The sequence below is a fragment of the Salpingoeca rosetta genome (genome assembly GCF_000188695.1).
Source record: "Salpingoeca rosetta unplaced genomic scaffold supercont1.3, whole genome shotgun sequence".
In the NCBI taxonomy this organism is placed as follows: Eukaryota; class Choanoflagellata; order Craspedida; family Salpingoecidae; genus Salpingoeca; species Salpingoeca rosetta.
Genome location: NW_004754931.1, coordinates 1007371 through 1035180, shown reverse-complemented (window position 1 = coordinate 1035180; position 27810 = coordinate 1007371). Strand labels below are relative to the sequence as shown.

The 27810-nt window shown below is 55.8% G+C and overlaps 6 protein-coding genes across 6 annotated transcripts in view; 4 read left to right on the top strand and 2 right to left on the bottom strand.

Annotated features, from left to right (window-relative positions):
- Window positions 1–2482, top strand: PTSG_01809 (methyltransferase type 11). Its single transcript, XM_004997732.1, has 5 exons — window positions 1–762; window positions 1043–1218; window positions 1409–1514; window positions 1758–1923; window positions 2234–2482. Exons 1-5 carry the CDS (start codon window positions 210–212, stop codon window positions 2319–2321), a joined length of 1089 nt encoding a protein of 362 aa, XP_004997789.1. The 5' UTR covers window positions 1–209; the 3' UTR covers window positions 2322–2482.
- An 18-nt stretch (window positions 2483–2500) lies between these two features.
- On the top strand, window positions 2501–4701 carry PTSG_01808 (uncharacterized protein). Its single transcript, XM_004997731.1, has 3 exons — window positions 2501–2811; window positions 3083–3611; window positions 4017–4701. Exons 1-3 carry the CDS (start codon window positions 2562–2564, stop codon window positions 4312–4314), a joined length of 1077 nt encoding a protein of 358 aa, XP_004997788.1. The 5' UTR covers window positions 2501–2561; the 3' UTR covers window positions 4315–4701.
- On the bottom strand, window positions 4653–20449 carry PTSG_01807 (uncharacterized protein). The gene is made up of 30 exons (XM_004997730.1): window positions 20193–20449; window positions 19738–19972; window positions 19251–19394; window positions 18887–19000; window positions 18601–18672; window positions 18187–18336; window positions 17754–17900; window positions 17447–17518; window positions 17060–17216; window positions 16616–16806; window positions 16273–16364; window positions 15278–15667; window positions 14703–14981; window positions 14426–14496; window positions 14082–14199; window positions 13723–13870; window positions 13414–13537; window positions 13049–13149; window positions 12446–12804; window positions 12126–12329; window positions 11860–11973; window positions 11583–11731; window positions 11263–11424; window positions 10935–11044; window positions 10686–10778; window positions 10505–10569; window positions 10159–10385; window positions 6768–9889; window positions 6084–6364; window positions 4653–5893 (listed from the first exon to the last, which is right to left on the bottom strand). Exons 1-30 carry the CDS (start codon window positions 20352–20354, stop codon window positions 5159–5161), a joined length of 8388 nt encoding a protein of 2795 aa, XP_004997787.1. The 5' UTR covers window positions 20355–20449; the 3' UTR covers window positions 4653–5158.
- A 142-nt stretch (window positions 20450–20591) lies between these two features.
- On the top strand, window positions 20592–22086 carry PTSG_01806 (uncharacterized protein). The gene is made up of 4 exons (XM_004997729.1): window positions 20592–20741; window positions 21024–21082; window positions 21275–21416; window positions 21587–22086. The coding sequence occupies exons 1-4, from the start codon at window positions 20675–20677 to the stop codon at window positions 21727–21729; spliced, it is 411 nt and encodes a 136-aa protein (XP_004997786.1). The 5' UTR covers window positions 20592–20674; the 3' UTR covers window positions 21730–22086.
- PTSG_01805 (uncharacterized protein) lies at window positions 22077–24484 on the bottom strand. The gene is made up of 8 exons (XM_004997728.1): window positions 24322–24484; window positions 24045–24107; window positions 23737–23848; window positions 23348–23439; window positions 23138–23218; window positions 22810–22917; window positions 22585–22679; window positions 22077–22349 (listed from the first exon to the last, which is right to left on the bottom strand). Exons 1-8 carry the CDS (start codon window positions 24424–24426, stop codon window positions 22226–22228), a joined length of 780 nt encoding a protein of 259 aa, XP_004997785.1. The 5' UTR covers window positions 24427–24484; the 3' UTR covers window positions 22077–22225.
- A 139-nt stretch (window positions 24485–24623) lies between these two features.
- The window catches only part of PTSG_01804 (Rab1/RabD-family small GTPase), a 3678-nt gene continuing 491 nt past the window's right edge, over window positions 24624–27810 (top strand). The window contains exons 1-8 of the mRNA XM_004997727.1: window positions 24624–24874; window positions 25579–25614; window positions 25892–25964; window positions 26187–26234; window positions 26377–26424; window positions 26657–26752; window positions 26932–27167; window positions 27372–27810. The exon at window positions 27372–27810 is cut by the window's right edge and continues 491 nt beyond it. Of these exons, the coding sequence (XP_004997784.1) occupies window positions 25601–25614; window positions 25892–25964; window positions 26187–26234; window positions 26377–26424; window positions 26657–26752; window positions 26932–27167; window positions 27372–27468 (612 nt within the window). The 5' untranslated portion in view covers window positions 24624–24874; window positions 25579–25600 and the 3' untranslated portion in view covers window positions 27469–27810. The remainder of the gene's footprint in view (window positions 24875–25578; window positions 25615–25891; window positions 25965–26186; window positions 26235–26376; window positions 26425–26656; window positions 26753–26931; window positions 27168–27371) is intronic.

The following is a 27810-nucleotide window of genomic DNA, read 5'->3' as shown; positions in this document are numbered from 1 at the left end:
GTTTGCGAATATGCCCGCGCGAATGGCACCACGAAATCCATTTTCCGCGCAAACAACCAAACAACCAAACAAGCAAGCAAGCAAGAAGACGAAGCAAGACACCAACGACGAAACGAGAGCAAGCAAGAGCAAGCAGCGACGACACACACACACATACACATACACACACACTCTCTCTCTCTCACGCACACGCACGCACACGGACCAAGATGGACGACGGGCTGAAGCAGAGCCATGTGGCAGGGGGACAGACGGTGATCGACAGCGTGAAGGAGTACTATGGAAAGGTGCTGCAGAGCACGGAGAGCCTGAAGACATCGGCGTGCACAACGTGCTGTGCAGGCAGCAAGAAAGGCCGCCTCTTCCGCGACATCCCAGATGAGATTATCAGCAAGTACTACGGCTGCGGCTCACCTTTCCCGGAGCAGCTGCAAGGGCTGAAGGTGGTCGACCTCGGCAGCGGCAGCGGGCGCGACTGCTACGCGCTGGCCAAGCTGGTGGGCAAGGACGGCTTTGTCACGGGCGTGGACATGACGGAGGAGCAGCTCGACGTCGCCCGCCGCCACGTGGACGCCTTCACCCGCGACGTCCTCAAGCTGGACGCACCCAACATGAAGTTCGTCAAGGGCTACATCGAGGACCTGGTTGGCGCCGGGATTGAGCCAGAAAGCCAAGACCTCATTGTCTCCAACTGCGTCGTCAACCTCAGCCCAGACAAGCCTGCAGTACTCAAGGGGGTCTACGACATCCTCAAGGAAGGAGGTGAGCCGTGACCTGTTGCGATGTGACGCGTGGCAAGGGAAGGAAAGGAACGAAGGAAGGGGAGTTTCCGTTGTTTCCTTGTCACCATGACAAGCGAATACGCTGCGCTGTTCGCACGACATTCCTGTCATCTGCTCATCAAGCCTTGTGTTCTGCCACTGTTTGTTGTCGTTGTCATTGTTGTCGTCATTGCCACTGTCGTCGTCGTTGTCATTGTCGTCGTCGTTGTTGCTGCTGCTGTTCTTGTTGTCTTGAACCTCTGGTGATGTGTTGCTTTCAGGAGAGCTGTTCTTCAGCGACGTGTATGCTGATCGTCGCCTCTCGGACGCAGCCCGCAAGGATCCCGTTCTCTTTGGCGAGTGCATTGGCGGTGCGCTGTACGAGCGCGACTTTATCCATCTCGCCAAGTCTGTCGGCTTTGCTGATCCACGGGAGGTGTCTCGCAACGTCATCACGGTGTGTGGTGCATGTGTGCGTGTGCGTGTCTGCTTCTGTCTGTGTGTCTGTGTCTGTGTCTGTGTGCTTGCTCCTCTTGCTTCATGTGGTTTGTTTCTTTCGACAAATCTCCCAAACCGTCTCCTACGCTGGCCCTCGCCTGCGTTCATTCGCATGAATGCACAGTCTCACAAAACGTCCCCCGTCCCAGGTGAACGACCCGGAGATTCGCAAGCTCGTGGGCAACGCCACCTTCTACTCCATCACATACCGCCTGTTCAAGCTCAAGGACCTCGAGCCAAACTGCGAAGACTACGGTGCGTGTTTGTTGTGCGTGCATGCCCGTCCCTTTGCGCTGCGCTCTGTTGTGCAAGCGTGTGTGTGTCTGTCTGTTTTTTTGTGTGTGTTTGTGTTTGCCACAGCCACACATGCACGTGATGTGAGTGTTTGTATCGTCAGTGGTATCGCTTTCCCATGAGTTGCTTGGCTTGGACGCTGTGCGTCGATTTCCAGTGCACCCAGGATTCACATGTCTTCTCGTCTCGTGTATTTGTCAACAGGCCAAGTGGCTGTTTACAAAGGCACCATCCCCGACAAGGAGCTGGCTTTCAACCTTGACAAAGACCACACGTTTGAGGCCCATCGCCCCGTGCTCGTGTGTGGCAACACGGCTTCCATGCTCACAGACACACGCTACGCGCCCCACTTTACCGTCACAGGCAACAGGTCCGAGTATTGTTGTTGTTGTTGTTGTTGTTGTTGTTGTTGTTGTTGTTGTTGTTGTTGTTGTTGTTGTTGTTGTTGTTGTTGTTGTTGTTGTTGTTGTTGTTGTTGTTGTTGTTGTTGTTGTTGTTGTTGTTGTTGTTGTTGTTGTTGTTTGTGTTATTGTGGCAGGGGAGGCGCAGAGACAACATGCTAGCCACGACTTTGTGAACTTTCCAAGACCCCAAGATTACGCTTTCCTTCTCCTTACATTCACAAACACACACACACACACACACACACACACACACACACACACACACACTCACGACAGGGAGAAGCACTTTGGGGCCTTTCCTTGCGGCGGCTCAAGTGTGAAGACAGGAATCGCAGCCACCAGCAAAAGCGGTGGCTGCTGCTGAGATGCTTGTGATGTTTGTTGTTTGGATGTGGCGCGGCGGTTGCTCGAATTTGCATTTTGCCTGTTGATGACGTCATTTTGCCTACATGATTGAATGTCTTCCGTGGCGAAGTGCCATAAAACAGCTGCAGTTGCACAACATCGAGCACGATGACAGCAAGCACCACACACAACCCTCGTGTTCCTGCAGAGGACACGACACAGGACACGACACAAACAACAGCAGGGCACACAAACAAAGATGGGCAAGAAGCGTGGAAGGAAGACTCGCCCAGCAACAGCAGCAGCAGAGTCGGAAGATGGACGTACATCGACCTTCCCGCAACACCATGCAGCACACACCAGCATCAACAGCAACCTTGGAAGCAGCAGGAAGACAAGGAAGGGCAAAGGAAAGGGCGCACACGCAGCGTTATCGCCATCGCCTACATCAACAACATCACCAAGACAGAGCTCCTCACGCATGTTAGAACTTCCACCCCACATCCAAGGTATGGTGACGAGTGGACGTAGGGCGAGGGCGTGGGGCGAGCGGGCTGGGAGCAAATCACCAAGAGTTGGTCAGGATAGGTGGTGCCATCCATGTGCACACACACACACCTGTACATGCACGCACACACACACACACACACACACACACACACACACACACACACACACACACACACACGAGCATGCACTCATGCACGCACTCATGCACACACACACGCACGCACACACACACACACACACACGTACTCATGCACACACACACGCGTGCAGATTGGTTTGAGGATGGGAAACGGATGCTGATGGCGTGGACACAGCGCAAGGCTGAAAGCACGCCGGAACAGGTGCAGCGAGCAAGAACCAAGATCCACGAGCTGTCAACCAGCAGCGACACAAAAGGGATCCGTTTCACAGGAAGCGCCCTGCACCTTGTCTACTTTGAAACCAAGTTTGTGCGGCGTGGCACGCTCCTGTACACGCTCTTCCACACTTTGATCAACGATCCGAGCTGTGCCGCGTTGCGGCAGGCCGTGTGTGAGCCCTGGACCCAGCCAAGCCAGCACCCGCTCTCCGTCATCTCGTGCGGTGGCGGCCCTGGCACAGATGCGTCCGGTTTGGTCTGGGTGTGCAAAACACTTCTGCCGCAGCGGCGTCACGTCCCCGCCATCACCTGCCATCTAATGGACTTTGAAAAGTCCTGGAAGCGATACGAGGCCACGCTCAATACCCTCTTCAAACCACAAGTCGAAGTCTCCTTTGTTCATGGCGACGTTTGCACCAACCTACAAGCAGACATCAATCGGTCAGGCCATGTGTGTGTGTCTCTGTGTCTGTGTCTGTCTGTCTGTCTGTCTGTGTGTGTGTGTGTCTGTCTGTGTGTCTGTGTGTGTGTGTGTGTGTCTGGATGTTTCTGTGTGTGTATGTGTGCGCGTGTGTGCATACATTCGAGCTGTCACCGTGTGCACGAATATCTGTGTGCACTTGGGGGCGAGTCTACACATGCTCTGTTCATGTGTTGTCTTGCCAATCGGTGTTGAGCTTGACTTTCCCATTCGCTGTGTGTTTCTGGCTCGATGGACACATCGTATCGCGACCCACAGTCACAGAACACCTCCATGTTGGATCTCACACGCAACTGAACTGCCTTCTCCTCTGCTTGATTCTCTCATCTCCTCGTTCGTCTCCCTTGCTCGCGTTCATTTTACAGCCACGTTGGGGTGCTTGTACCAGCAGCAGACCTGTTCATCTTCTCCTACGTCTGCCATGAAACCTCGGGCAGATCCGTGGAGGGTGGACTCGCCTTCTATCAAGACATTGCAAAGGCTGCAAAGCCAGGGAGCGTGTTCATCTTCTTGGATGTCATGCGTCACTCCGCCAAGCACTTTGGTGAAATCCAACTGGCAATGACCTCCGCCTGCGACTCGGTCCTTGCCCACGACACCTCCCTGCCCGCGCTTGCGCAGCTGCCAACCCAGCTCCTCATCATATCGAAACGCATTATTTGACATGAACGAACGACCGTCTTCACAACCACCTCATATGTATCTTCGTGTGCGCGCGTATGTGTTGTGTGCTTGTGGGTTTGCTTGTCTCTGTTTCTGTCTCACTTGATGTCTCTGTCACACACACACACACACACACACACCTACACACCTACACACACACTCACTCACACACACACACTCTCTCTCCCCTTCTCTTTCTTTCTCGCTCTGTGCTCGCGCAGCTTCTTTCGACGCCATACATCCTGTTCCCCCACCCAGCGTCTTTCCAATCACCCACTCTTTCTTGACCACATGCGGCTGTGTCTACTACTGCTGTCTTCCGTCAATTAGCTTGATCATTCGCTCAGTTGATGCTGTAATCAAACCAAGTACAGACATGAGAAAGCACAACGCATTCCCTCTGCCAGAGACCGCCACGCACCAGGCGTGCAGGCACCTCGCGACAGAGGTTCAAATATATGCACACATACAGGGGTGCAGGTTACACACGACGATTAACAGGGGACAGTCAAACGAAAGCGGAAAGCAACCATCCAAGTCAAGTCCCATCACAGTTGGCTTGAGCCATGCCAAGTCACTCGATAATGCTGCTACTGCTGTTGTTGGCGTCCTCCTCCTCGTGCTCTCCTTCTTCCTCCCCTCTTTCTTGCGCGTCATCCTTCTCTTTTTCTCTCTTCCTCCTCCCCTCATCAGCCAGCAAGGCAGTGCTGTAGCTCAGCTGACCGGCAGACCTTTTCAGCACAGCCCGTTTCTCACTCCCCACATAACACCCATTCCAAGCATCGCCATCACACGCAGTCTCGCATCACCACACCACCCGCATACCACACGCAGGTACAGATTCTCACTGCTGGCTGAGACTCTGCAGGAAGGCAGCGTCATCTGCGCTGACTGACCCTTCAAACGCAGTCCTAATACCATCGCCATCGTCATCGCCATCGTCAATAAACATGAGCTCATCTCCAACAGCGTCGTTCAATCGCGTGAGGTCTTCGTCGTCATCATAGTCCAAGTCGCCAATCCCAGCACCGCGTTCGAGGTTGTCCACGTCGTCCTCCTCAATCACCACGCGCTCACGCGCTGGAGATGACATTGGTTGATCAAAGTATGTGTCGTCGTCGTCCGTCGTGCTCGTTGCGTTGAGCTGCTCCATCGAATACCACCGCGAGTGCTGGAACCCAAACGGAGACTTGGCCGTCTTCTTCAGCGTCAGGTCATGCTCAAGCTGTCTCCGCTGTGTCCGCCGCCGCATGCACACGAAGCAGAGCAGCAGCACCATGAGTGGAACGCCGACACCAAGGACAATGCCGGTGATGGCGCCGGCGCCAAGCGACTGCGCAGACGACCGCAGCTCCGGTTGTGCCTCCGTCGTCGTTGTTGGTTCAAGTGTCGTGCCGAGGTACACGATGGGAAGGTGAACAGCAACGTCTGCCGTGGCGCCAGATGTGTCTCGCACACGCACGGTAAAGTCAAGCGCGGTGAGGTTCTCACCCCGGAAGATCGCTTCCGTCAACACAACCTGCCCAAACCGCTCCTCAACCAGGTCATGATGAGGTCCCATAAACATCACTTCGTGTGTCTACCGCACAACAGCACAAGCAGTCACACCACACGTGCATGAGCTGTGAAGAGGGCAGATCACAGAAAGCGTAAAATGCAGACACTCACACAACAACAACAACGTGAGCGCAGCAGCCGCGCAGGTACACAAACACGCACGCACACACATACACACACACGTACACACACACTGACACACATACACATACCTGTGCCAGGTCCTCGTCTGAAATCTGAATGTCGTACAGGGCGGTCCCCTTGGCAGACCCGGAGCCAATCGTAGATGCTGCTGTTGCTGGCGTGGCGAGAAGCTGCAGCGAGGGCGGGTCGTTGCTGTCGAGGACGCGAATGACCACTTCCCGCTCTGAGGAGAGCGGTGGCGTTCCGTTGTCCTCCACGCGAATCTTCACCGTGTAGCTCGACGACTCCTCAAAGTTGAGCACCTGCGCCGTCACAATCCGGTCCCCATTTGCAAGCGCAAACCGACCCCCTGCATGTGTGTGTGTGTGTGTGTGTTGTGTGTGTGTGTGTGTGTGTGCGCGTGTGTGTGTGCGTGTGCGTGTATGTGTTGTGTGTGTGTGTGCGTCATAGTGAGCGAGCGAATCAGCATCATGGAAACTACTACAGCGTGTAGGCCAGCATGATTGCACTGGTATCTCATCGGCAAACGTGTGAATGTCCACACACACACACACACACACACACACACACACACACACACACACACACCACCCCCCCCCCCCACACACACACACACACATACACGTGATAGCAACTTCTTGCAAGCGAGTGGATGTGTTGCAGCCAACCCCCAACCCAACAAGTCCCAAACGTATGCAGCCCCGCACCCCCAACAAAACAACACGACCAAACACACACACACACATGCACACCTGCGTCGTCGATGATGGAGAAGGTGTACTGCTCGTGCGATTGCTCTGTGGCCGCAGACAGCTTCACCTGCGCCACCTCCGTGCCTACAGGCTCGTTCTCGCCAACAACAGGACGCAGCGAATCAATCGCAGGCGCAATGTTCGCCGTCGTCGTCGTGGTGGTTGTTGTCGTCGTGGTTGTCGTGGTTGTTCCAGGCGTGGTAGTGGTTGTGGTCGTAGTCGTCGTTGTCGTTGTTGTCGTTGTTGTCGTGGTCGTCGTGGTCGTCGTTGTCGTGCTGGTGGTCGTCGTCGTCGTTGCAGCCACCGTGTTGTTTCCGCTTGTTGTGGTCGTGGTCGTGGTTGTTGTTGTGGTCGTGGTTGTGGTTGTCGTGGTTGTGGTTGTTGTGGTTGTGGTTGTCGTGAGCGCCAGGTTCGTCAGCTCAATGCTCACCTCTTCAGACGTCTTTGACGGCGACCCGTCGTCCTTCACCACAAACGTCACCCGGAGCGTGGCCGGCAGCGCATCGCTGATGTTCTTGGCCAGCACCGCCCGCAGACCCTCAAACGCAATCGCGCCGTCGCTCCGGTCGTCCCGCACAACAACGCGGTGCGTCTGCCCGCGGTCCTCGTCCTCAACACGCACCACACCCACCTGCGTGCCCGCAGCCAGCCCTTCCACAAGCCCGCCACACACGGCAGCCTCGCACTCGAAGCTCGCGCTCGGCCTCTCGTTCACGTCCGTCACATGCAGCTCAAGCCTGCGCTGCACGGACAAGGGCGGCACGCCGCTGTCTGTCGACGTCACCGTCACATTGAACCCAGGCGTCTCCTCAAAGTCAATTGGCGTCGAGCCGGAAACAAGCAGGCTCCCCAGCACCGCCAGCCGCCCGCCAAAGTCGTCCGACAGCGTGTACGTGAACGACTGGCCCGCGTCCGGGTCGCTCGTCGACAGCCGCGCAAACTGCGCGCCGTACCCCGTGCCCTCAGACACAGACAGCGAGCCCGTCACGCCAATCGCCGTCGGCGCCTCGTTCACGTCCGCCACCAGCAGCACAAACGTCGCGTCCGTGTAGTAGGGCGGCACGTAGTCGTCCGTTGCCCGCACCGTCACCGTGATGGCAGGCATCGCCTCGTGATCAACCGCCCTCTTCAGCACCAGCTCCCCGCTCGCGCCATCAAGCTCAACATACTCGCCCCCACCCACCAGCGACAGCGTCACCGTCTGCGTCGGGTCCGTGTCCCGCGCGCGCACCTGCCCGAGCACGGTGTTGGGCGGCGTGGTCTCCGGGAAGCTGGCGTTGCCCGTGAAGCGGACATCAAACGGCGGGTCGTTGAGGCGCCGGCAGTACGGCACCCCGTTGAAGCCCGAAAACTCGTGGCTGCGCCGACACGTGGCCGCGGCGCCAGACTGGAAGATGTAGTCGCCCTCGCACGAGTAGCGACAGCTGCCCGGGCCGTACGGGCACCTGAGCTTCGGCAGCACGCACGGCTCCCCGTAGATGGAATTCTCCGTGATCACCTGGCACGCCGTGCGGCAGTAGTCCCGGCGCATCGACTGCGCGTCCGCATACAGCCGCACCCCGCCAAACCGCACAAACATGTTGCCAAACCGCACAAGCTGCGTCAGCCGCTTCACCAGGGCGTCTGTCGACACGTCGCCTTCCTCCGCAGGGTCGCCGATGCTGTGCGACACCTCTCCGCTCTCCAGAACCTCAAACTGCGTCAGGCGGTCCTCCTCCACCCCGAGCCGCGTGCTGATCTCAACCAGCGCCGCAATCCGGAAGCTCGCCGTCGCGTTGGTCTCAACCACCTCCTGCGTGTAGTTCTCGCTGGCAAACGTGTACCGCAGGATCAGCTCGGAGCTCGCCCCAGCAACAACCAGCACCTGGCTCGAGTTGGACGTCGCGTTGTGCATGTGGTTCTGCGCAACGCAGTAGTACGAGCCGTCGTCAGCGGGCTCAATGTCCGTGAGCTGCAGCCGCGCGCCCTCGCCCACCAGCTCGTCATCGTCCTGCATCGTCTCCCGGTACCAGTACACGCTCGGCTCAGGCACGCCCGTCGCCGCACACCGCAGCTCCAGCGACCGCCCGGGGAACGTCGTCGCCAGCGGCAGCGGATGCTCCGTAATCACAGGCACCTCGCCGCACCACACGTCCATCATCATGGTGGCATTTACCCAGTCCACAATCTCCGTCACCTGCTGGTACGCCTCGGACAGCGTCAGGTTGCCGGACGCAAGCTGCTTGCTGTAGTTGCTCATGCGCTCAATCTGCCCGCTCAGCTCCGCAAACTCCGGCAGCGACACGTCGTTCCACAGGTCCGTCAGGTGGTCCATCGACGCAATGATGCAATCAGGGACATCCCCGCACCCAAACTCGTCAAGCTGGCCCGTGCCGTTGAGCGTGGCCTGCAGCGCGTTGAGCATGTCGGAGTAGTCGCCGGCTTCCGTGGCGTTTTGCTCCTGCTTCCAGTTCTCCATCGCGTCCTCCTCCGACTGCATGCCGGACTGCACAGACTCGTCGTCCGTTGCGTTTGCCGCCAGCGCGCTCATGTCCACAGAGTCCACGTAGCCGAGCACGAGCCCGTTCACTGCCGGGTCGTCTGCAAACGCCGTCCTGTTCACCTCCGGGATGTTCTTCTGCGGGTCCCGCGCCTCCATCAGCTGCGTCTCAGACTCGTTGGTCATGCGCTTGAACCGCTCCGCCTCCATGTACCGGTCCTCAACCTCGTCCGTAAACGTCAGCAAAAAGTCCAGCGCGTCCATGAACACGTTGCACTTGTGCTGGTACAGCATGGCCGGGTCCACCCGCTCGATGGCCGCCTCCTGCGTGATGTTGACGCCCGCGGTGCCGTTGACGCTGCCGCCGCCATCGCCACCATCGCCCATCGTGCTGTTGTCGCCCGTCTCGCGCCGGTGCCGCTCCAGCTCCGACAGCGCGTGCTCCATGTCAATTGCATAGTGGTCGCGGTGGCCCGCGCTCTTGCCCTCCTGGTAGAACACGTGGTGCAGGTCGAGGCCAAGGTGGTGCTGCGCAATGTGGGCCACGGTGACAACGTCCACCCCGAGCCCGCGCGCATACCGCCGCCGGCGGAAGAAGCTGCTGAAGAACCGGTCAAACAGGTCGCTCGCAACGCGCGCAATCCTGGCCAAGCGAAAAGCAAAACAGGGAGGGGAGCCGAGAAGGAGGCAAAGGGAGAGGGGATGGGATGGCAATGGTGGGCAGTGGAAACAGAGTGCAATGGGTGGCAGTAAGTGGTGAGCATGGGTGGACGTGGCAAGCGTGTGGTGGAGACACAAGAACAAAAGTAGGCAAACGTGGTTGACCTCTTGTCGAATTGACCATGCAAGCAACGGCGCGCGTGTGCAGCACAACACGGCCTCCAGGCAATTGTGAGCATCATGTGAACGTACGATCTGAAGATGTCGGCGAAGTTGATAAACACGTTGAGGCGAATTGATGTTGACTTGAACAGCACAATGTCCATACTGGCGCTGAACTCGCGTGGAGTGAAGCCCTTGACCACAAGCTCGAAGCCCATGTTCGGAATGCCGATAACATCCGAGATACTGGCAGAGGCAAGTGCGACTCCCAGCTCCAGCGCGCCTCTCACTGCTTCCTTGACAACGTCCACGGCAACCTGACAACATGGCGGTGGCGAACATCAAGCGTGACATGACAATGCGCGTGAAGTGTTGGCGCGGAACACTGCAAAACTGGAAAGTCGTCAACTTGGTCATTGCACACATGTTGTCTTGCCTTTGCGGCGTCGATGGCGACTTCTATTAGTCGGAACACAGAGCGTGCCTTGTCCAGGATTTGGGCTGTGTGTAGCAACAACAGCGTTGTGTCAGTGATACAACGTTATGATTCTTTCCGGCATCGGACACAACCTTCAACTGACATTTAACGAAATTGCACACCAGGTCGCAAGACGTACCAGCAAGGTCGAACAGGAAGCTGGCCGAGTCCAGGAAGACAAGGGCGGCATCCAACGCCTTCTCGACCATCTCCAGAGCCAGAAGCAGAGCAGCTAATGTGTTGCGTTGGTGGTGATGTCACAGAGAGCAATGCAATGCACGAAGGTTCAGTTGAACATGCCACCACTAACACACATTGACATGAAGCGTGACAGAGTTATCAACAATCCCAAGCACAAACAAGTCACTCGGCGCATCAGCTTGCTTACAGATGAGAGCGTCGATGACTTTGAGTAAGAACAGCAGCGTTGCCTTGAGGACTCGGCAGATGGCGTTGGCGATGAGGCACGGCACATTCGGGATGCGCCAGAGGCAGGATCTACGTGGATGCATGCATCATCACGAACGAGGTCAGTCAAGCCATGGACCAGGACGTTGACAGCACATTATTGGATATGCGTATGGGCAACATGGGCACGACGCATGGAACAAAGGGAGTCTTTCTGACAAGAAGTGCCAAAATACATGCTGAGGGCATGACGTTTCAGGTGGCACGCAGCGCATCGCACAGTGCAGCACGTGAAAAGTCAAACTCACGAGCAGACGAGCTTTGGGATGCGAATGGAGCCCCAGCGACGCTGACGGACGAGCAACGCGTGGCCCTGCTTGTGGTTTGCCAGCAGCTGCTTGCTGCGCGTTGGGTGGCGGATCTCCTCTTCCAGCTCGAGTGAATCCATCGCCACGCGACGGCGCCGGCGCCTTACATCATGTCGGTGATGCAAATATGGTTGGTTCGCGGCTTGTATGTGAGGAAGGACAGATACATGCCCAATCCCTCGTGGTCCAAACCATGATCTCACATGTCACTCAAAGGCGCGTCAAGGCAAGCACACCAACAGCTTTGGAGCAGGGTTTACCTGAATTCGCAACCAGGGATGCAGATGTCCGGACATGCCCGGATTGTGCAGATGCTTGCGATGCGATGACGCAAATACGCAGCACGCTCACGAGCTTCCTGCAGCGGTTCCCTGGCCTTGTCCACCGCATCTTGCCAGGATTGGACAGTCTGGGGTCCATCCATTTCAATTCATAACGATCAGAAACACGCCAACAACAACACAAACATGACGCAGGGTGCCCGCACGCACACGCACTCACGCACACATGCATGCCCGCCGAATGTGTCAGCCATACCTGTTTCGCGCCATCAACGAGTTGCCGGGCTCTTGCAAGTCCGCTCTGAAGGCGCACAATGACACCCTCAAACTGCAGCAGCTTCTGCTTCAGTGATTCAAATACCGCCTTAACCTGTACAATAACACACACACACACACGTACACATACGCATTGGGTTGATGAGCAAAGCGCAGATGACGCAAGACGCATGAACTAACCTGAGTTGGAGGCGACGATGTCGACAATATCTTCAGATATGCATTTCAAGAAACTAGGTCCTGTACCGATTCAAAGCGCTCCACGGCCTTGTTGATCCAGTCACGCAGCACCCGCTCAACAGCAGTCATGATTGCTTCCACAAAATCACCGACGAACGTGCCACGAACGCTTAGCGCCATGGAGTTCCAGTCAATGAGAGTGCGACTGTCGAAGGCGGGAAGGATCGCTGACACATCCAGCTCAGCATCAACGAGATTAAACACCTTTGCCTGCACACAAACGAACAGGCGCGCAGCAATGTGGGGTGAGTGATGAGTGTGATGAGTCCCACTCCCGTCGCCTTCACTTTCCAGAACATTCGACGGTTGCGTCACGAACAACGTACTTGGTAGTTGGTGCGGAAGAAGAGCTGCGGGTAGTTGCCGGTGGCAAAGTTGGTTTCCACGGACACGCCAAACAGCGTTGCTGTGCATTTCGTCTGCGACAGGTACGCAAACTCGGTGGTCGACAGCACAAGGCGCACGGACGCGTCGCCGGGCAGGCGGAACAGTCCCGCAATCTGTGGCCGCACCACCGTGCCACGAATGGACACAACCTTGCCTGCAGGCAACTGGCGGTACAGGTCGCTGAACACGTCGCACGGGGCAAGCACATCGCTGTCCGAGTACTGGAGATCAACCAGGGTGCGCGCGCAGATGCCAGGGAAGTAGCAGATCTTGCCAATGTCGAAGCGGAAGCCCCAGCCTGCCAACATGTTCAACATGAAACAAATATGAGAACCACTTGGCTCTGCATTGCACGCCGTCCATGGGGCGGTTCAACCCATGACAAGACACGACGCAACACAAGACACAGCTACAAGTACACGCACATGCATGCGCATGCATGCGCGCACAAGCGGCAGCGGTAACAACGAAGTCAATAAAGCTCACAACCCAAAAGACAGAGGCAAGCAGGGAACAACGAGAACACGTGACGCGTTGCGCACCTGCCATGCCCTCCTGCCAGACGCCATTCACGTAGCTGCTCTTGTACAGGATAAAGTACTTGAGGCTGAACTCCTCCTCGGCACCAAAGCCAAGGAAGTCGCTGTTGTGGTGCATCAAAACCAAGCACAAAATGCAAAGTGCAAGACAAAGCGTCAGTGCATGCAATCGCGCAACCCGGGTTGAGGCTTCAGCAGTGTGTGTGTGTGTGTGTGTGTGTGTGTGTGTGTCTGTGTGTGTCTGTGTCTGTGTGTGTGTGTCTGCGCTTTTGCGTGGGGGTCTGTCTGTGTGCGTTTGTGTGTGTGTGTGTGCGCGTGTGTGTGTGTGTCTGTGTCTGTGTCTGTGCGCTGTTGCGTGGGCGACGAACCCAAGGGCAGAGTCGAGAATCTTGTTGCCAAAACCAGAAGAGCGCATGCTCAGGGTCACAGTGACAAAAATGCCCTTTGGATTGGCAAGAGGCCCGCAGTTGTCCCGAGGCGCAGGCTCCGTGCCTATCACGCACACACAAACACAAGTCAGTCATGTGTGAATACGCACATGCATCTGAGTGATAGAAAGGTGAAAGAGGCCTTTGGAACCAGTACAAACGCACAGAATTACAACACATACATTGCGTGCACATGCGCGTGCAAGCTTGCACAAAGACGACACACACACACGCGCACACGCACAATACCTGAGTCGCCATCGAAGGAGCCAACGACAGCACCGCGCGCTTTGAAGTTCCACTGGGCCGTCTTCTTGAGGATGCTGAACTTGATGTCCAGGTTCACCTCGCCCTCAATGTACCCTTCCCACGCCCCAGCCGTGATCTGGTTCATGTTCTGCTCACACACACACACACACATACACACACACACACACGCACATTCAAGCAATTAGAGCGGGCAACATAAACACAGAAGTGAGACGCGCGCTCGCCGCTACTGCTGCTGCTGATGCAGTCTTGGCGTCGTCTGCCACACGTGCAACCACAACACACAAGCACACACAAGCACACACAAGCACGCGTGTCATGTTGTTCGGTTCTCTCACCGTGAAGGTGTTGTCTGAGGAGAGACCAGCAACGCCGTCCACAGAGAGCTCAACCTTGAGGCCAAGCGTGCTCGTGCTGCCAAGCTCAAGCAGTGTCTTGCTCAGAGACGTGTCAAGCCTGTGTACAAATGAACACATGCAAGGCGATGTGTGCGCAGGTGCCGAAGTGAGCAACAAGTCCGTGCAAGGCTGCAAGCAGCGCACAAACGCATCCACCACACACAGACACACACACTCGCACCAATGATTACACGCAAAACATCGTCCCATCACCGTCACACAGCGCATTTGTGTGTGTGTGTGTGTGTGTGTGTGTGTGTGTGTGTGTGTGTGTGTGTTCGCACCAGAAGTCGAGACCACCGGTGTTGTATTTGAAGATGTGTTCGCCATCAAAGAACTCGATGGTCGGCGCGCCCTGTCAAACAACAAGGGAAGTGCAAAAGTGGAAGGGCGAGTTGAGGTGAAGCAAGAAGGACTCCAACCACGTGCAAGCACGTTGCCCCAGCACACGGGCAACCACAACACATCAATCACAACCCACACGAACACGCAAGTGTGAACAAACACAAGCACAAACACAACAACACAACGACGCAAAACCACAATGCAAGGGTGGGGCACCTGGAGGTGCGAGTTTCTGGAGAAGCCGACGCTGGTGTCGCCAATAATCCACCCGCTGCTGTCCAGCCGCTGCTTGAAGGGCAACGCGTTGAGCAGCGACCACGCCGCCTTGGGCACCCGCATAAACACAACGTCGCCCGGGTATGCGGCCACATCGACGGCAATGCAGAACGCCTGGCCCTGAGCAGGGACGCTCTGCGAGCTGCCGTCCACGAGGATCACAGACGCCTTGGACCACAGCACCACCGCGTAGTAGCTGTTGGAAAACACGGGCAGGTTCTATCGCGTGGTGATGTGCGAGACGAGTAACAGGGTTGCGAGCTGTCGTGAGTGATGTGACTCGATCAGAAGACAAGCAAAGGAAAGCAGACCACTTTCATTGCCTGCAAGCACGCGATCTTTGCTTGCATGCAGGCAGACTCACGCAACAACACAAACATCATGACGCATGACATTGGAATGCAACTAAAACACACACACCCAGCACACAACTAAAACACACACACACCCAGCACACACATACACACACACGCAAAGCACACACAACCAAAGCACACAACCAAAGCACGACTCACGTTGCAGTTGGGGATGGAGGTGACCTCGGGGCCTGGAATGAGCTTGACAAAGAAATCGCTCTCCACCGTGACGTCTGCAGAAAAGTCCCTGTCCACTGCAATGCGCAGCCAGGACGGGAGGGACGGCTCAATGGCGCTCATAAACGTCTGCGGCAGCGACGACGTCGTGGACAGCTGCTGCAGCTGCTCCACAGACAGCGAGCCGTCAGCGCACACGCTCTCGTCGGGCACAACAATGCTGAACGGCGACGTGGTGACGCGCAGACCGCGCACGGAGATTGGCAGCGTCACAGAGGAGGTCAGACGCAGGCTGACAAAGGAGCACGCCTGGTGCGTGTTGCCGCCCATGGACTGCCACGGATCCACAGCAAGGAACTCAACCTGGTCAGACTGCACACCACAAAGTGCACATGTGCGCATACATGCATGTGCGTGGTTGCGGTTTGGAGAGGGTTGTTGTTGTTGTGAGAATGGTGAACTGGAATGACCAGCAACAACGGGAAGCTGGGACGAGCAAGCACAAGCACAACAAGCGCGCTCATAAACGTCTGCGGCAGCGACGACGTCGTGGACAGCTGCTGCAGCTGCTCCACAGACAGCGAGCCGTCAGCGCACACGCTCTCGTCGGGCACAACAATGCTGAACGGCGACGTGGTGACGCGCAGACCGCGCACGGAGATTGGCAGCGTCACAGAGGAGGTCAGACGCAGGCTGACAAAGGAGCACGCCTGGTGCGTGTTGCCGCCCATGGACTGCCACGGATCCACAGCAAGGAACTCAACCTGGTCAGACTGCACACCACAAAGTGCACATGTGCGCATACATGCATGTGCGTGGTTGCGGTTTGGAGAGGGTTGTTGTTGTTGTGAGAATGGTGAACTGGAATGACCAGCAACAACGGGAAGCTGGGACGAGCAAGCACAAGCACAACAAGCACAACAAGCACAACAAGCACAACAAGCACAACAAGCAAGCAATCAACAACGGTGACTGACCAGAATGGTGACGGGGAGGGTGTGGGTGCCTGTTGGGACTTCGCCTTCCTCAACACCAAAGTCGTCAAACACGCTCGATCCCTCATCGATCTCTGCAGTGGCGCACCAACAAAGAAAAAGGGAGAAGCGGTGATGCTTGGGTGGTTAGCCGTGCCGATGCGAATGAATGCAACTTCAAAGCAAGGAAGTGCAGTGATAAGCAACCCGGCAAACCACCATTGGTTCCTCCCTCTCAACCTCTCTCCCTCTTTCCCTTCGCGCGCGCACACACACACACACACCCACATACACACAGCGCAACACGACACGACACGAGCAATGATGCATTGCCGCTGCGACGTACGAATGAGGCCAAACAAGTTCCTCGTCTCCTCGGTGATGTCGACGTAGTTTGTGGCACCAACATTGTCCGGGTACGAAAACTGCACGGGCTGCTGGCCTGTGGCGTGCGGCGTGATGGTGAAGGGCACAGACTCGGCGTTGGCATCAATCTGCAGGTCAAATGTCTGCATCGTGTCTCCAAAGTTGCTCTCCCTGCAAAAACAGTGGTGGGTGCACATGCATCAGCAGTGAGCACGTGCAGGTTGCGTTGTTCACGCAGGGTGATGCAGTCACATCACACCACAGTAGCAGCGGCAGCAGGCAGTGGTATGGTCACAGCAGAAGCACGTAGTTGCACGCACTCATACACGTAACCCAGCAACATGCACGACACAGCATCACGTCAACACACACACGCACGCAACCCCGCACCAATCACACATGCACGTGTACACTTTATCCTGACCCGTTGAAGTTTGTGCGGTCGGACTGGAGGACCTGCAGTCCAACACCGGACATGCGGATGGTGAACGGCGCCGGCGAGCGCTTTCCCAGGCGAAGATGTAGCAGTCGCGTCTCTTGCTGCACGTACACTGCAGGCAGCGCGGGAATCTCAACCGTGCCTGGGGTGGTCGGGACAAGGGTGTTATGGAAGCAAGCAGGCGATGGGCGTGAGACCAGTTGGGGTGAAGTGATGGGAACATCTTGGGGCGAGTGCATGTGCTCACACGCCATGCCAAAGAGAAGACTGGATCGGAAGAGAGAGTGAGGGAGAGAGAGAGGGGGGAGGGAGGGAGGGAAGAAGAGAGAGAGAGGGGCAGAGGGGGCGCATGACATCCACATCTGCACGTACCGAGGCAGACGCTCTCGTGCGTGCTGTTGCAGAACCGTGCCGTAACCGTGCCCTCAGGGCAAGGCAGGCAGTCTTGAACATGAAAGACGACATGTGTGAAGAATGTGCGTGTGAGAGAGATGAAGAAATGAGCGCAGGAGTGTATGTGCGTGTTTGTGGCGAGCACAATAGTGGAATCGACCTTCCCATTTTCATTCACATCAATCACACATGCTTACACGCTCATACACACACACAGTGCCATGCACACACACGCACAGTGTCATGCACATACACAGTGTCATGCACACACAAGTACACAGCGCACCTGCACATCGAAGGTCGTGTTGAGGGGTACATGGGGCAACGGGGAACATGCCGTCTGGACACTCTGTGCTGCATTCTCCGCAGACGGAATCCTCAATGCCGTCGCAGCCGGCAGACAGGAACGTGCCCTCAGCACACTCCGTGCACTCTACAACCAGCAAACGAAAAAGGGAGAAACAAGGCGGGCGGTGAGACAACTCATAACCACATCAGTACATTCGGGGGACGCGGCTTGCAAAGCATGTGGTACAAACACGACGGGAGATCAACAAAAAGGAGGTAGCAAGGGTGCGCGTGCTTTGCAACAACCACAACCACAACCACAACCACAACCCATCATCTTTCCTCCTGTCCCTTGTCCATTCCTTCCCCTCCTTCACGTTGATTCTGCAAGCGATGCATTTGCGCATGTGCAATGTGGTTGTAGTACGCACCGACGCAGAGGGTGTCTTCGCCGTTGATGCAGCCACCGTTGGCAAAGGTGCCTGGGGAACACTGGTTGCACGGCTCGCAGATGCTGTCAATGGTGCTGCCATCACAGCCGCTCACGCGATATGAGAACCCATCCTCGCACGGGCTGCAACCTGCGCATGGAAGAGTGTGTGTGTGCGTGCATGTGTGTATGTGTGCATGTGCATGTGTGCATGTGTGCATGTGCATGTGCGTGTGTGTGGGGATGGTGAGATGAAGCCAAGCAAAGCAGAGGAGTAGATACAACAGGGAAGGTGATGTTCTCCTTTTGCAGATCTGCTGCAGGCTGTTGACAGTGAAACATTGAGACGCCAGCCAGTGTATCAAGCAAGCGCCTGTTCGAGAAGTGCAATTCTGGTGTCGTGTTGCTGGCTGACCTCCGCATTCCACAGGTTCGTTGCCGATGCAGCCGCCAACCTGCCGCTCGCCATCAGGGCACTTCTGGCACTCTAATGATTGGAACATGACGAGCAGGCGCACAAAAAGGTGTGTGTGTGTGTGGTGAGCGCTCACGCACGTATGGGTGCACATGCACGTTTTGTTTGGACGACGTTTACACGTCTACTCTTACAAACTCAGGAACATCAGTCACGCAATCACTGCATGCAGGCAGAAGAAGAGGTGCGTTTTGTCAGCCCACGCGGTGGCTTGTGCGCGACTCACCAATGTCGCAGCGGTCGCCATACCACTCGAACGGCGAGCAGTCGCACACGCCCGTGACCGGCACGTACGTCGCAGCCGCATCTTTGCGGTCGCAGTATCCCTGCGTTTGTTTCGCTGTGTTGCGCAAAGTGGGTGGGAAAGCATAGTGGAGTATCACGCACGGTTGGCGAAACAATGAAAGCGACACGAAGAGCGCCGAGCACAACCCATGCATCCAAGCTGCCAGTCTGCACAACATCCTCAGCCGCCCTGACTCTTCTTCCTCTTCCCCTCCTCTGCTTCCCCTTCCCCTTGTCCTTTCCCTTTCCTCTTCCTCTTCCTCTTCCCCCTCCCATTCATCACATCCTCTTGAGAGCACACGTACGGATGCAGAGGCCTGTGTCGTCGGAGCGGTAGTAGCCGTCCTCGCACACGTCGCAGAACTGGCCCGTGTGGTGCTCTTTGCAGCTGCACTCTCCAGGCGTGTTGCAGTATCCGCCAACCGGATCACAGCCAGGACCACACACCGCTGGAGTGTGGTGCTCTTTGCAGCTGCACTCTCCAGGCGTGTTGCAGTATCCGCCAACCGGATCACAGCCAGGACCACACAGTGTGAGGAGGACGAGCAGGTGGTGGTATGAGGAGGACAAGCAGGTGGTGGTGGTGTGAGGAGGGAAACGATTGGAACGATTGGAAGGATGAGCAGGTAGTTGTGAGAGCCATGGCAGGAGAAATCAGAGGAAGCCAAACACAGATGGAGAGCAGTGTCGCAAAAGTGTTGCAAACGCATGAGCTTCACCACAGCCATATGATCACTTGCATCATGAATCACGCGGAACAACCATTATTGTGCCACTTTGGAGTGCACTTACGGAGCTGACACTGGTCGCCCGTCCACTCTGGTGGACAGGAGCACTTGCGGTACGATTCGCAGGTGCCGCGAAGGCAGGTGTAGTTGCCCTCGCAGATGGCACCAGGTTCGGTGCATGTTGGGCCGCTCCATTGCGTTGGGCATTCGCACTCACAGTCCGAGGCCGCCCAACGGCTGGGGTCGTTCTCAAACTGGCAATACGTTGACACCGACAATGTCCCGCCATTCGAACACGTCTGCGTGTTTGTGTTGCATGTTGTGTTTGCGTTGCGTTGCGTGTTTTGGTGTGCGCGTGCATTATGTGTGTGTGTGCTTTGCATGAACTCACGAAGCAGTATGTTTTGCCGCACCCTGCGTGCGAATGCATGTTTGTTCATGCTGACATCCACCACAAGTCCATCGCAGGCAGCACACAACATTATATTCAACACAACGGCGCAAGGCGGCATCCCATACCGGATTCAGTCCCGTCAACGCTGTTGGCTGAAGGCAGAGAAAGTCTGCGTTTGCCGGGAGCGTTGTGGAACAAGCTGCTTCGGCGCGCTCCGGCAGCAATGTTGCGGCTAGCACCAGGCATACTGCTGCTGTTACCGTCCACCATTGCGCCATTGTCGCCATGGTTGTGGCGTGGTTTGTCGCTGTTGTCTGCTGCTCCACCAAGAATGAACAACAGGTGGAAGAGGTGAACAAGCGAGGTGGGTGGCGGGGGGGGGGGTTAGGTGGGTTGTGTTGTTTGCTTGTTTGCGCCTTCTCTGTGCCACTTTGTCTTGCGTTTTAGCCTCAGGCACTCACGAAAATTGGCCACATCTTTCATATGGTGTCCTTGTGCATCGAATCATAACACAGCGCATTTTTCCTGCGACGTGCTCAAACAACCGTGTGCCAGACTCGACGACGACACAAGCCAGCCTGCCGGGCCCTCCTTCCACACGCTGACGATGGCCTCAAACTACACCACCCGCGCCCTGCTCGTCCTTGTGACGATCGCGTCTTTTGCCTTTGCCGGTGCGTGGCCTTGGTTACCTTGCTTGAGTATTACTGTGCTTGCGCGAGGTTGATTGATGAAGGGAACAAGCTTGTTTTGCGGGCGCTTGCCGGACTGGTTGTGGTTGTTTTGCCTTTTGTGTTGTGCTGTTGTGGCGTGTCATATGGATGGCGTGCCATTTCTCTGCTTCCGCCGCGGTTGGGTGTTGATCGGATGGTCGTGTCTGGACTCACCCCCCCCCCCCTCTCCCTGTTTTGTATTCGCCTTGGTGCTCGATTTGGCTTGTGGTTGCGTCTTTGCAGCCCAAGCGTTCTGTGACTGCCAGGTGACGTGCGAGAACGGTTACAGCTACACCACCACGGTAAGTCCAAATGCATGAGGTGCTGGCATCACCCGCAGCAGCACCCACTGTTGTGAAAGACAATGCTTGTTCAGTGTCATGCGCCTTGTGCTCTGCTTTTTTGTCTTAAGTATGTGCTCAACTCGTCATGGTAGTTACTCACATGGTGTACTTTCTCGCTTCTGTTGTCCCACCACCAACCACCACCACCAGCTGAACAGCACCTGCGCCAACTGCGACTTCGACTGCTCCCCGTACTTCAACCAACTTGAGCAACGCTATTGCCCCAACCAGTGCCGGTTTGGTGGCTGCTCTGAGACCTCCTATTGCACGGACGTCTCTCACCTCGCTGCTGGTGCGTGTGTGCGTGTGCATGTGTGTGTTGGTTCCAACTTGCGGTTTCGTACCTTGTGTTGGCTTTGCCTTCCTTCTTTGCCTTCCTTCCCTTCCTTGCTTTTCTGACGATAATCTCACCACCATCCGCTCACCTTACGTCCTTGTCCTATTCCCGCTTTGCTGTGACAGGTATCATTGCGGCCATTGTGATTGGCATCCTGGTTGTGGTCGTCTTCGCTCCGCTTGCCTTTTGCTTCTGCATGGGCGTTGCCTGCTTCGCCGGTCGCCGCCGCCCCAACTACACTGTCGTGCACACATACGGCACTGCCTAAGCGGCGGGCAGCCATGCCGTGCCGTGTTCGCTGCTGCTGATGTTTACCAGCCTGCGTGACAAATGCACCACCCGTTCTAGTGCCGCTTTCACTGCTGCACACGCAGTTGTTTGTTGTCGTCGTTGTTGCGTTGATGCTGCTGCTGCTGCGGCCCTCTTCCGGGACGGCATTGACAGTCATGTTTCCTTCTTGTTGCTTGCCCATTTGTGTGCTGTGTTGTTCCCCTCCCCTCCTGTTCCAGCAAGCCATGGGCCCGTTGCCTTTTGCACCTTTTTTCCCCCACGGCCTACGTTGTGCTTTCACTCCCCCTCCCTAAGCGATCCTTTGCTGTACCCGTGCATTACAAAACGCGTTTACATGCCTGAATGTGCTTCACGCTGGCACCCAAGGGGAGAGAGTCAGAGAACCAGAGAGAGAGCGAGAGCGAGCATAGTTTGTGGCATGCTCAACAAAGCAGCCATCTGTCTGTCTGTCGCTGGTGCACGGGTGTCTGCCATCACGCGGGCAGTTGCGCAAAGGAAGAGATGACCGTGATGGCGGGGTGTTCCTGCGCCTGTTGGCGTTGCTGCGGTGTGTTGTATCCGTAATCAACAAGATACAGTTGCACACGCTCCCCCAACCTACCGTGTGTGTGTGTGTGTGTGTGTGTGTGTGTGTGTGTGTGTGTGTGTGTGTGTGTGTGTGTGTGTGTGTGTGTGTGTGTGTGTGTGTGTGTGTGTGTGTGTGTGTGTGTGTGTGTGTGTGTGTGTGTGTGTGTGTGTGTGTGTGCGTGAGAGAGACAGAGAGACAGAGAGAGAGAGAGAGACAGAGAGAGACAGAGTGCACGCATGGGTATGTGCAATTTTCCTCACTGACCGTTCGTGTACGGCAAGGAGTGTGTTGAGACGATCCTCGACAAAAATACAAGTCGCATCAGGGTGCTCTTCAAGCAGCGACGACAGCACATCCCACTGCCAACCAGCAGTAGTACACACGAAGTCGCAGCTATGTGAGCGTGTGTGTGTGTGTATGTGTGTTTGTGTGTGTGGTTGTGGTTGTGTGTGTGTGTGTGTGGTTGTGTGCACGGTTGCCACTCCGGACCTTCTTTCCAGCTTCCAGGCCAAAGATGAACTCATCCGGGATTGCCAGACTGGCCTGCTGCACGAGAGGGGCTGCAAAGTCCTTTCCTTTGGTCGTGATGACCGCCACCTTATGTGTGAGCAATGCATCCACAGGGCAGATGTGAGTACAGACAGACAGGCAAGACAGACAGACAGGCAGACAGACAACTGTGTGCTTCAGGAAAGAGCATCGCTGCTTGCAGTGATGATGACAAGGCAGCACCAGGCGATCAATCGCAACCACACAAGTGACGAGGTGTGCGTACACACACTCACACATACTCACAAACTCACACACACACACACACCTTTGTGTTTGTGTCTGATGCGATTATTCGCTGCAGGTGCTGCTGTGTGTCCTCGAAGAAGCCGTGCAAGGCCAACCACGCCTGGCATGGCAGATGGCACGTCGCATGGCACGATCAGTGACACCAGTTGATACTGTAACGAGGATAAGGCCGAGTCAGCATCACAGATTGTACGGCGAGTCGCATCGCCATCAGCAACCGCCATCGCACCTCCTTGTTGCTGCTCATCCATGAGGTACGCGTGTCGTGGAAAACTTGCTTCGCACTTGCCTCCGTTAACTCCAGCTCTTTCATAATGTCATCTGCACAGACACAAGCAAGAGTGTATCGCGAACATGTGTTTGTGGATACGTCTATGTTCTGTTGTGTGTGTGTGTGTGTGCGTGTGCGTGTGTGTGTGTGTGTGTGTGTGCGTCTATGTTCTGGTTTGGGTGTTTTGGGTGGGTGTTGGGTCTTAGCACGTGTACACGTGTGAACGCGGCAGTGGTTGCTGCAACGACCAAGGCAGCCAGCTGTTTTGCTGATCTTGTGTACATCAAACCATGTACATCAAACCATGTACACACACGCACACAAACACACAACACACACACATACACCTTTGAGGGAGGAGTGGAATGACTCGAGAACGACTGCAGGCGTGAGACTTCTGGCCCAGAGAGCATGCATGATGATGGCGGCCTCCCATCCCACTTCCAGACACGGCCTTGCCTATGTTGGTGCAGTGAGTGTACACACGCAGAGCGTACAACGTGTTTTGTGCTGTTCAGTACAGACGGGCATGGTGTGGCAGCAGCGCGTAAACGGGCATGCCAACAGACTTGCAGCTTCGCAGCAGCAACGGCAGACAGGCAAGCAAGCAGGAGTAAGCAAGAGCGTGGAGCACCATGTGCTGCACATGCCGTACCACTTCAAACTGTTCCAACAGGTCCTCGACAACATGATCTTCCGGCACTTGACTGTCCCTCAACTGAGAGTTGTGGTGTGTGCGCGCGAGGATGTGACCCTTTTGCTTGCATACATACATTCATGCGTTGCTTCATACACAAGTGCACTCACACAAACAAACACACACGAGTTTCACACACACACAAAAAAAAAACCACGAGTTCTTACACAAGTACACACGAGTTCTTACACAAGTACACACACGAGTTCTTACACAAGTACACACACACACACACCTTGGCAGCGGTGAGCAGACCTGCCTTGCCCGTCTCCTTGGCACTGCGACACACCACTCCATCCCAGTCCACACACAACAACCGCGCTGGCTGTTGTTCCTGCATCGCTCGCTCGCTTTCGGGCTGTCCTCCTTCGCTGCGTCTCGTTTGTGCTGAGTCAGCAGTACTTGGGAATGTTATGAGTGGAGCGCGATTTTCACCTCTCCAACCATTCAAACCACTTTCCCACACACTCACCCACAAGCACAAAGAAACAAGGCAAAGCCCAAGCGAAAAAAAAAAAAACAATAACAAAATAAATTCTTCGCCCCTCCCTCGCCCGCTGCCTTCTTCTTGCTTTCGGTTGTGTGTGTGTGCCTTCTCATCTCCTCCACACACAAACAGAGCAACAGCCTGTCTCATCACAAACAAGGACGTGCTGTGCCAACAACCCTCTCTGTCTTTCTGCTTTTGGTTCCATTCGCGCACCTCCCTGCCTCTTTCCTTCTGGATTGGACTGTGGCTCGCCCTGCGCCGCCCTCCCGCCTGCTGTTAACACCCGCCGCCCCCCTCGGTAAGCAACCGGAGGCTGCCTTCCTCTCCTTCCCGCAACCACCGTGCGTGCGTGCGTGTGTGTTCGAAGAAAACGGAGGGCAAGGTTGCTGAGAAAACGCAGCTGCTTGGAGAGACGTGTGGTGAACGAGTTGGCTGTGGTGCTCAAACGGACCGCACCAGCACGGTGCCGCATGCCATGTTCCTCCCGTGCTGGAGGAAGCCTGGCACGTGTATACTGCTTGTGGCGCTGTGGTTCCGCGCGCACATGCAAGCGGCATGTGGGGGTGTTTCTGCCATCATCGCCATGGCCGCGCCTTGCCTGGTGATGGAAGAAGAAGTGTCGACGTGGACATTTGAGTGGGGGTGCTGGTATTGCTTGCTCTTGGTGGTTTGCGACGAAGCCATGTGTTGGCTGTTTCTCCACTCTGCCTCGCTCGCACCCACGTCGCTGGGGTGGCATTTCCAGCTCCACACATGCTGCCCCCTCTCCAAGCACACCATCAGCCCCCATCTTCCTTGTCTTCTCCTGACTGCACATAACCAATCACACAAACTACACATCACCATCTTCCATCACCATCCACGGACACACTTTTTCTTCAAGCGAGCATCCAACTCACAGCAGCTCTCTTCTCTTGCTTCCCTCGTCCTTCACTTGTTCTGTTCCATTGCCCTCCCCACATCCGCTCCTCCCCCCTCCCCCAACTCGTGTGATTGTCGTAGTTAGGACACACCAACCGCAACCATGAACCCCGAGTAGTGAGTCCTTTGTTGTGTCGTGTGCCGTGCTTGCCATGGCTTTGAGCGTGCGCGCGTTATCGTGCTTGCAATGCAATGCCGCCCGCACAGAGTCGTGGCATGTGCAGTTGATAGTGTTTTGTGCTCTTCCTCCATCCCGCAACAGCCGTCATCACTGTCAATGTCCCCATGCTACAACCACAACCACAACGCTGACCCGCTGCATCCCACACTTGGTCATCATGCGCGGGTCTCACCCTTTCTTCGTGGTGCTCCATCCACATCTTTGCATCACCAGCGACTACTTGTTCAAACTGCTGCTCATTGGCGACTCTGGCGTCGGCAAGTCTTGCCTGCTTCTCCGATTCGCGGTACGCTAGCCCACCTAACACTGCGTACATTTCCCAATCGCTTGCTCTCAACACCTGTTGTTTTGCCTTGAGTGCCTTGCCTTGATCGCTTGCAGTGTGCGACAATTGCTCAAAGGCTGCCACCTTGGCTGTCTCGCTCACTGCTTGTACTCTCTTTCTCTGCCTGCTTGCCGTGCGCCCCCCCCCTTCGTTCTGTTGCGGGTTTCTCTTGAATCGGAACAGGACGACACATACACGGAGAGCTACATCAGCACAATCGGCGTCGATTTCGTGAGTGCAGTGGATGCCGCGCCTGCTGTTGATGCTGTTGCTGTTCTTGTTGCACATCGCCACACCCCCTGAAGCCTCCCCTCATTCGCACGCACACACAAACACGCTCTCACTCTAACACTGCCGTTGTTCCACCTTACAGAAAATCAGAACGATTGAGCTCGACGGCAAGACCATCAAGCTTCAGATTGTACGTTATTGCAACCGTGTTGTGTTTGTGAGAACATGGTCATGAATGTGTGTTTGGCTTTGTGTGGTAGTTGTTGAGTGTTATGTTATGTTGTCCACGCGTTTGCGGCGTCATCATCGCATCGAACCCAGCCCCCCCCCCCCAAAGCAAAGAACCTTCCTCTCTTTTTTCTTCTTTTCATCTTTTTCCATGGCCTGACCCGTGGTGTTGCGCTGTGCCTGGTGACTTTCAGTGGGATACAGCCGGTCAGGAGCGCTTCCGCACCATCACCTCCAGCTACTACCGCGGCGCACACGGCATCATCGTCGTCTACGATGTCACAGACAAGGTTAGCCCGCCTCGTCTTGGTTTGCATGTGTGTGTGTGTGTTTGTGTTTAAGTTTGTGCCCTCCTGTCCATGACACAAGTACATCAGTTCCTTGTGTTTTCCTTCACTCACCTCCTTTTTCTTCTCTCACCTTTTGCGCATTGTGCCCGCTTTCGAATGCTTCAACGTGCGCATGACAGGACTCGTTTGAGAATGTGAAGCAGTGGCTGCAGGAGATTGACCGCTATGCGTGCGAGAACGTGAACAAGCTTCTTGTTGGTAACAAGAGCGATCTCGCGGCGAAGAAGCAGGTCGACTACACAACCGCCAAGGAGTTTGCCGACAGCATCGGCATCCCCTTCCTTGAGACGAGTGCCAAGAACGCCACAAACGTCGAGCAGGCCTTCATGACCATGGCGGCAGAGATCAAGAACAGGTGGGCCTGGGCTTGGTTTTGCGGCTCTGTCGACATGCGCCTGCCTGTGCATCTAAACGCTCTCGTTGCATTTCAGTTCCCTCTGTGTGTGTGTGTGTGTGTGTGTGTGTGTGTGTGTGTGTGTGTGTGTGTGTGTACGCGTGTGCGTTCACTCAAGTGCTCACCCCGAACACGCAACCACGACCGCCATTGTGTCAACAACAGGATGGGCCCAACCATGGCCAGCGGCGGTGCAAAGAAGAAGGATACGCTGGACATCAAGGCCAAACCTGCATCCAGCAGTGGTGGCTGCTGCTCCTAATCGCACTCAGCTCTCTCCTCTCCCTCTCCCTCTCTTTGTCCTTTGTTCCCTACTTGCCCTCAGCATTCCTTCTCCTTTCTCTCCTTTCTCTCCTTTCCACCTTCTCCACCTCCTCTCGCTTTCCAGCCCATTTCCCCTTCTTCTCTCCCCCGCCCCTCTGCTCGCTTGTCAGGTTGGCTGAGCACTTTCGTGAGTGTATGTGTGACTGTGTGAATGTGTGAATGTGTGAATGTGAGTCTTTGAGTCTCTTCTTCCCCTTTGGCCTTTGTTGCACCCCATTTGGTGTTGTCTACTTCAACAAGTGGTCACATTTGCTTGTGACCGATTTTGTTCCTGCATACA